General features: G+C 44.7%; 1 protein-coding gene across 1 annotated transcript; it reads right to left on the bottom strand.

Moving 5' to 3' along the window:
- Positions 1-8,249: 8,249 nt before the first annotated feature.
- Positions 8,250-8,939, bottom strand: LOC100273806 (uncharacterized). Its single transcript, NM_001148207.1, has one exon. The coding sequence runs from the start codon at positions 8,853-8,855 to the stop codon at positions 8,517-8,519; it is 339 nt and encodes a 112-aa protein (NP_001141679.1). The 5' UTR covers positions 8,856-8,939; the 3' UTR covers positions 8,250-8,516.
- Between the last annotated feature and the right edge of the window lie 413 nt (positions 8,940-9,352).

Raw genomic sequence — 9,352 nt, 5'->3', positions numbered from 1 at the left:
GTCGTCGCCCAGACATACTTCGACAGAGCCACTATGGCATTCGGTGTCAGCTGATGTATTTGAACGTTGAACTTGCGCAGGACTTCGCCAACAAATCGGTGCGCAGGCAAGCGGAGTCTGGCGGCGAAGAACGCCTCGAAAACAACCAACTCGCCCTCCGGCTCGGGGACTTCCTCCGTTCCCGGGACTCGAGCAACTCCGCCGCCGAAGTAACCCAACCGCTGCATATCTTGCACGCGGACCGACGACATCCGCGATACGCCAAAATCAACAGAATCGCCGGCGCGCAACTCCTCCGCCATTAAACTACTCAGCGTCTCTTCAGACGAGGCGGCGGCCGGCGGCGAGGGAACGGCCGGCGGTGTAGCGGCAGCGGAAGAAGACGAGGACGGCATCGCTACGTACCGTCGGCGGCGGCGGGCGGTCTGCTTCACTTGAGCCAGATCTCCGGCGAACAAGAGCACGGCGGGGCGACGAGCAGCAAGACGGCAGAAAGGGTGGCTAGGGTTTTCGCGGAGCGCGGAAGGTGAAGTTCAAAAAGCGCCGACCCCGCCCCCTTTTATAGGCAGGGCGCGGCGCTTTGGGAAACCCGCAATCCAACAGTACGCCGTCAATCAACGGTCATATCAAAAACCCCCGCGGAACCACTTCGAGCGAGGGCAGCGTCTCCGCCATCTAGGGACGTCTTCGGCACCAGGTGACTTTGTCGAACTGGTCCCTCGGAGGGCAAATGTTGGGGCGAAGGCAAAGGCGCCACCCTTCGCTCGAAGCCTTCGCTGCAGCAGCTGAGCTAACACAGACAAAGCAGGCAGGGACACCCTTCGCATGTACCGCACCAGACGAAGACCGGCGACGAAGGGCATCCCACTGTGCGGCCTCGTCCAGCTCAGAGGCCCACGTGCGATCCGGCCCATCGTAACGGGCCCCGCGTGGCCGCTGTGCGTTACGGGCCTAATTTGTAAAAGCATCCCTGTAATTACGGTCTGTAACCCCGCTTTATGGGAATATTCTGGGGATAACCTAGGTAGCTGAGGGCACATGCGTCCTTAGCTCAAGGCGCTGCGCGCTCAGGTACCTATAAATACCCCCGCACAGTGCCCGTGAGAGGCCAGATGAACAGTGCTTTTGCCATCACGTGCTAAAACCCTGTTTGTGCTAACATTCCCCCCACTGTTGGATCGACTTGTGCCCGTGTGCAAGTTCCAACAATGAGCCACCTCAAGAGGAGGACAATGATCAAGGGGAGATGAAGTTGATCAAGACAAGGAAGATGATCAGGGTCAAAGACCGCCACACCCAAGAGTCCACCAAGCGATTCAAAGAGATCACCCCATGAACTCAATTCTCGGTGATATACATAAGGGGGTAACTACTTGATCTCGAGTCGCTCATTTTTGTGAACATTACTCTTTTGTGTCCTCTATTGAGCCATACAGGGTGGAGGATGCATTAAGAGATTCGAATTGGGTGCTAGTAATGCAAGAGGAGCTCAACAACTTCACGAGGAATGAGGTATGGCATTTAGTTCCACGTCCTAACCAAAATGTTGTAGGTACCAAATGGGTATTCCACAACAAGCAAGATGATCATGGTGTGGTGACAAGGAACAAAGCCCAACTTGTGGCCAAGGGATATTCACAAGTCGAAGGTTTGGATTTCGGAGAAACCTATGCACCCGTAGCTAGGCTTGAGTCAACCCGTATATTACTTGCCTATGCTACTTACCATGGCTTTAAGCTTTATCAAATGGACGTGAAAAGTGCCTTCCTCAATGGACCAATCAAGGAAGAGGTCTATGTTGAGCAACCTCCCGGCTTTGAAGATAGTGAGTACCCTAACCATGTTTATAAACTCTCAAAGGTGCTTTATGGGCTCAAGCAAGCCCCAAGAGCATGGTATGAATGCTTGCGAGATTTCCTTATCGCTAATGGTTTCAAAGTTGGAAAAGCCGATCCTACTGTCTTTACTAAAACTATTGCAAAAGATTTGTTTGTATGCCAAATTTATGTTGATGATATCATATTTGGGTCTACTAACAAATCTACATGTGAAGAGTTTAGTAGTATCATGATACAAAAATTTGAGATGTCAATGATGGGGGAGTTGAAGTATTTTTTAGGATTTCAAGTCAAGCAACTCCAAGAAGGCACCTTCGTCAGCCAAACAAAGTACATTCAAGACATACTTAACAAGTTTGGAATGAAGGATGCCAAGCCCATCAAGACACCCATGGGAACAAATGGGCATCTCGACCTCGACACAGGAGGTAAGCCCGTAGATCAAAAGGTATATCGGTCGATGATAGGATCTTTACTTATGTGCATCTCGACCGGATATTATGCTTTCCGTATGCATGTGTGCAAGGTTCCAAGCCGATCCTAAGGAAGTTCACCTTAGGGCCATGAAAAGAATCATGAGATATTTAGTTTATACTCCAAAGTTTGATCTTTGGTACCCCAAGGGATCCACTTTTGATTTAATAGGATATTCAGATGCTGATTGGGCAGGGTGTAAAATTGATAGGAAGAGCACATCAAGGACTTGTCAGTTTCTGGGGAGATCCCTGGTGTCTTGGGCTTCAAAGAAACAAAACTCAGTAGCTCTTTCTACTGCTGAAGCCGAGTACATTGCCGTAGGCCATTATTGTGCACAATTACTTTGGATGAGGAAAACCCTCAGGGACTATGGCTACAAATTGAGCAAAGTCCCTCTCCTATGTGACAATGAGAGTGTAATCCGTATGGCGGATAATCCCGTTGAACACAGTCGCACTAAGCACATAGACATTCAGTATCACTTTTTAAGGGATTACCAACAAAGGGGGGGATATCGAGATAGCTTATGTTAGCACCAAAGAACAATTAGACGATATCTTTACCAAACCATTAGATGAGAAAACCTTTAGCAAACTTAGGAATGAGCTAAATATACTTGATTCTCGGAACTTTGATTGAAACATTGCACACATCGCTCATTTACATACCTTGATCATATCTTTTTTATGTCTACGACTAATGTGTTTTCAAGTGTATTTCTATTCTAAGTCGTAGATTGAAAGGGAAAAAGAGTCTTCGGCGAAGACAAGGCTTCCACTCCACTCTGTTGGTATCATTTACTCTTCGCCATCACTCCACATCACTCTCAAATTGGTATAATCTTTCACTCATATTTACTTGTACCAATAGGGGAGAAAGTAATAAAGGGCTCACAAAGTCTCCATTTTTTGCAATTAATGCCAAAGGGGGAGAGAGTATTAGCCCAAAGCAAAAGGATCGCACCACCACCTTTCGAAATAAAGTTTTCAATTGGTATCTTGTTATTGATATATTTCAAATTGGTATGATTTTCAATTGGTATAATTTCAAAACTAGTATCTAAAGTATAAGTTCCAATTGGTATCTATTAAAACCCTCTTGAAAACTAAGAGGAGAATTTACTCAGGGGGAGTTTTGTTTAAGTCAAAGGAAAAGCATTTGAAACAGGGGAGAAAATTTCAAATCTTGAAAATGCTTCTCGCAATCTTATTCATATACCTTTGATTATTTGCAAAAAGACTTTGAAAAGATTTTCCAAAAAGAATTTACAAAAACAAAACAAGTGGTGCAAGCGTGGTCCAAAATGTTAAAATACAAAGAAACCAACCATGCATATCTAATAGAAGTATAAATTGGTTTAATTCTAAGCAACCTATGCACTTACCTTATGCAAACCAGTTCAATTCTGCACTTATATATTTGCTTTGGTTTGTGTTGGCATCAATCACCAAAAAGGGGGAGAATGAAAGGGAAATAGGGTTTAACCTTTTCCTATAAATAATTTTGGTGGTTGAATGCCCAACACAAATAATTGGACTAACTAATTTGCTCTAGATTATATATTCCACAGGTGCATAAAGGTTCAACACAAACCAATAAAAGATCAAGTTAGGATTCAAAAAGAAAAGAGCAAAAGAAACCGAAGTGTGCCCTGGATTGGCGCACCGGACTATCCGGTGTGCCACCGGACAGTGTCCGGTGCACCAGGACCGTACACCTCCGAACTCTTCACCTTTGGGTTTCTTTAGCGCCACTCCGCTATAATTCACCGGAATGTCTGGTGCATCAAGCCGAGCAACGGCTCTCCAACGCAACGGTCGACTGCACAGTGCCCTGACAGCGCTACAGTACGCGGCAGAAGTCAGAACAAAAGTCAGAGGCACACCGGATAGTGAACAGTATCTGTTCGATGCGGCATCGGACTGTCCGATGCCACAAGAAGACAAAGCTCCAACGGTCGTCCGTTCCCGAACCCTAACGATTGGGCGACGTGGCTGGCGCACCGGACAGTGTCTGGTGGCGCAAAGTGCAACACTCCAACCATCCAAGCATTCAGCACTCCTCATTCAATACAAGAGCAAAGTGCAACACTCCAAGACACAAATCAAAACCATCGATCCAATCAAAGTCCCCAATTCAATTCTAGTGCTTTAGGACTTGTGAGAGGATCGTTCTTGTGTTTCTTTGTTGCTCTTGTTGCTTGGTTGGATTTCTTCTTTCTTTCATTCTTATTCTCAAAACCTTGTAAGCGAAGCAATAGACACCAATCGTGTGGTGGTCCTTGTGGGGTCTAAGTGACCCGAGAAATCAAGGAAGAAAGGTCACACGGTCTAAGTGATCGTTTGAGAGAGGGAAAGGGTTGAAAAAGACTCGGTCTTTGTGACCACCTCAACGGGGACTAGGTTCTTTAGAACCGAACCTCGGTAAAACAAATCACTGTGTTCATCCGCTTTATTTCTTGGTTGATTTGTTTTTCTCTCTCTCCTGGACTTGGATTTTATTCTAACTCTAACCCCGGCTTGTAGCGTGCTTAAATTTGTAAATTTCAGTTTCCGCCTATCCACCCCCCTCTAGGCGACTTTCACATTGACTTTCGCTATTCTAGCGAAGGGAAGGTGTTTTTTCGGACCTTCGGCTAAAGGCCTTCGTTCATGTCGCAGTCTGAATTTGTTAAACAACAAATTAATACTGCGAGGGGCTACTATTGGGGGCCTTCGTCTTCGAAGGTCCTCAAAAACACGACTAACATGCTTTCCAGTATAATATACTGTCACAGGAAGCTTCGGCTTTGAGATGAAGGTGTACATGGTATGAAAGGCGCAATTTGGAAGAAGGATGAATTAGTTCCGAAGCTATGGATGGAGAAGCTTCGGCTTAGCTCAAGGATGATGATGAAGGACAAAACCGACTTAAAAGGAAAAGACTGCTCAGTCCTCGACAGATTACCTTTTGACTAACAGAAAATTTCAGGGACATAAATGTAATTTTACCCAGGCTGCGTCGTGTGCCTATAAATAGATGAACAGTAACACCGTACTGTTCACGCTGACTTGTAATCGCTCGCACGTCACTCTCGGATTTTTACCTTCTGTCAAGCCGAAGGTACAAATGTAATTTAATATCATTAATGTTTGCTCGTGATTATATAATGTCAATATGAATGATTTAATGATTTAGTATAATTATTCATGGTCTTTTTATGTTTCATATGCCCCTGTTTATATTCTTGCATATTGAAATGATGAAGGTATGTCCTTCATGACCTTCGCCTGAAGATCATTATATCCTGAGGGAGATAATACTTCGAAGGATGAAGGTCTTTAACCATTAACATTTGTGTTGCCTTGTTCTTAACTCATAGCATTTGAGAACAAGTGACCAACACTTACTATAGACCACCTTCCATCAAAGAAAGCTTGCCTTGCTAAGAGTTTTCCCAACACACCAGCATAGAGTATTGTTACCCCAAAGTCCACATCTACAACATCCCTCCATGTCTTGGTAAATTGTAGCCCCACAAGTGTCAGAGTCTCTCGCAAAAGGAGCGATAACTTCATCTGACAAAAAAATTAGATGGTTAAGTATTTCATCTTTCCGATCACACAACAAAGAAGATGGCATTGAACACAGTACTTTTTTCACTTGGTGTACTTTGGCTAGCAAATAAAAAGATAAGTAACGCAGTTTTAAGAAAATCTATAGTCTTTTTGGAACATTTCAAAATGTCGCAACTCCAATGTTTTCTCACATGCATAGAGGGTAAAGAAACTCTTGATTTCTTGGCGTTGCCACGAGTATTTACCTGAATTTGGTTTTGTATATAAAATTCTATGGTGTGTGGTTTATTTACTTGTTTTCTTTTTTGAAACATGCATTTTTCATGGTGAGTTTACGAGAGCAAGTGGCAGATACCAACTACACATTCAAGTACATGTTCAAACAGAATAACTAGAGATACTTTGGTATCATATACATGTTCAGTAAGGTATCCATAAAGGTACAATTTACTATTAAATCACATTGTGGAAGAAATGTCAACATCTTACAAGATTCTATATGTATTGCCTTTATGGTACTCATTGAGGTGCCTTAAATGCAATGCCACACGTCTCTTTGATGAGTTTATTTTTGTCGGGGCTCGTAGTAAAACCCTAGAAGTGAAATTGCCTATTTTTGTCCAGGCTTGATCATTTATATAGAATGACGTACTCTGTCGTAAAACCCTAGAAGCGAAATTGACTTTTTTTGTCCGGGCTTGATCATTTATGGAGAATGGCGTACTCTGTCGTAAAACCCTACAAGCGAAATTGTCTACTTTTGTCGGGGCTTGATCATTTATAGAGAATGACATACTCTATCGCGTAAAACCCTAAAAGTGAAATTGTATGTTTGTTTGTCGTGATTGATATATTTATAACTTTAGTCGTATCTTGAAAGGCATGCCACCTAGAGATATATCTTGCATGTCACGTCAAACAACTCGACAACTTATTTAATAGTAGGGACGTTATCGTAAGATCCTAAAAGTTAGGTTATATAACGCGCACAAGATGTTACGTTATAGATCACATAACATGCTTATTTAGGAATGGTGACACCATGGTAAGATCATATCAAAGCTAGGATATGTAGTGCGCACAAGATGTTATGCTAAAAACAACACAACAATTTTATTTGACAATGATGATTACTATCATAAAACCTAAATAAAACTGAAAATTTTCCAATATTTCCCATTGTCCTCGCAAGTTTAGCATATGATGTTTATTATATATGTTCGTTTTATTAGGGTTATGTGCGAGTCTCCCTATATTCTTCATATATAGTTGGTATCTGCATGCAAGCCATGGCAACAACTCACTATATATTTCCATTGAAGTATGAACCTAAGACATGTATTCCTTTCTAGATGTTCCAACCCATATCATTCCCCCATGGCTTACGTGGTATTCTTCATGGCTAGTAGTAGCTAGGTTTAGGGGTTGAAGCTTGCCAGGCCCGTTTTAGAAGCTCTGTATATTTTCTCTAGTTTCTTCTGTTACATGTGTAGCATGGGTGTGCATGTCAGTGGCCAAATAGTGGCTGTACTCCTAATTCCTAAGCCTTATTGAACTTGGTCCCATAAGTGTCTCATGGTATCACTATCACTAGTAGTACCTGATATGCATGCTGCTTTGGGACTGTTCTTTCTCTTTAGATTAAAATCGGCTGTTTAGACTGTTGTAGTTGTAATTTATATAGACAAAAAACACCGTAGAGAAACCGCTATATATTAAAACCAAGCGAATTGACTTAATTTTTCAGGTCTTTGTGGCACCGTGGTTGGTTCTGAACTCTGTACCATGAAAATTCAGAACAGCCGGGACGATCACCTGACACCTGAGCAGCAAATCGATGGGAAACTGTGCCTGAAAACTCAAGGCCTGAGCAAGGAGCACCTGTGTCAGTGTCAGTGCCAAAAGGCTTCAAATCTCTGGCTGTAGTTGCCGTCTGCTGTAGGCTGTAGCCAGTTTGAAGTAGATCAAGCTATCTGTATGTTCATGTATAATTTAGCGGCGATAGCCGGGTATATATATGGCCTCCATATTTAGCTCCTCTATTAGTTGTTAGAGAGGGCATTTGCTAAATGTCATGTATAGCCAAAGATTTAGGACATGTTTGGTTTACTGTCTAATTTGTCGCACTTTGTCTATCTTTTTCGTCTAAAGTTAGTTATTCAATTCGGATGACTAAAGTGTGGCACATTACGAACCAAACAGGACCTTAAAACATTGCTCAGCCTCAGCGTGCCTGGTTTTGAACACTGCTACAAGTCTTCAAGAGCAATGGCTAGTAATTAGGTTTCTTTCTGCTGGAGCAGTTCATCAGGTAAAAAGGTCAACAAGATGAAATATAGCATTCTACACCGGAAAGAAACATCAGAGCACCAATCTTAGCTTCAGAATGTATTATTATTATAATTATTATTAGGGGAGACGATTCCATTCTACACCGGAAAGAAACATCAGCAGATCTCACAGCCATTTCATGCACACTCGACAAGAAACTAATCAGAGCAGCAATACTGCCAGTACTCCATGAGATCTGCGCAAATTTCTTTCTAGTAGGAGAGAAGATGGTGAACGAAGCAGACGACACACACGACGCTAGCTGAGCCTTGAGATCTCTGCAGCTCTCAAGAACCCACCGCCACCGGCCGCGTCACGGGGACCACCACCACCCGAGGCGGCGGCGGCCCGAGCCCGACTCCGACGACGACGGCTTCTCGTGATTCGCCTCGTAGTTCCACTTAGTGGACGGCCCGGACGGAGGGATGGGGAGCCGCTTGCTCTCCGCCATCGCCGCGGCCGACGGCTGCGAATGCTGGTGCCGGCTGATGATTACAGCCTCCCGCGCGGGAGGAGCAGCGGCGGCGGCTGCTGCTCCAACGGCCGGGCCGCCGCCGGTCGCTTGCTCTCCACGCCCGTGATCCTGGGCACCCAGCAGCAGCACCAGGAAGGCCAGGCCGGCGACGAGGAGGAGCTGGCCAAGCGACGCCATGAGCGCGCGCTAGCACTGAGCGGTGCCGGTGGGCACGCGGTCGAGGTGCGGTCAGTGCAGCTATAGCCGCGTCGAGCTGAGGAGACGGCGACGAAGCAGTAGCGAGACGCGGTTAGGCTTCCAGCAGCGGACCCTTATAAGGCGGGTGCAGCAGCCGTAGCAATTACTTCCGACCTTGGAATCTTTCTCCCGAGAGAGACGATGTGAGAGATCGATCGAAGGCCCTCGGCTCCGCTCCGATCCATCGTCGCCACCAGATCGAAACCACGGACGGCTGCATGGTCAAAAAGGCTTCAGGACAGGACGTGAAACGGCTGCCAGCCGTGTTGAGTGACGCCATGCATGCAAGGCCGCCATCAAATTTAAGAGCTCTCGACCGAGGTCAGCACTACTCTCATCTCCAGTAGGCCGTGTACTGTTTTGTGTTATAGATTACACTATTTTATTTATAGAGTGGAGTTTAAAATAATGATTAAGATAGTGACATCTCAGTGGCA

The sequence above is a fragment of the Zea mays genome, chromosome 6 (genome assembly GCF_902167145.1).
Source record: "Zea mays cultivar B73 chromosome 6, Zm-B73-REFERENCE-NAM-5.0, whole genome shotgun sequence".
In the NCBI taxonomy this organism is placed as follows: Eukaryota; Viridiplantae; Streptophyta; class Magnoliopsida; order Poales; family Poaceae; genus Zea; species Zea mays.
This window is presented reverse-complemented; position numbering and strand designations above follow the sequence as displayed.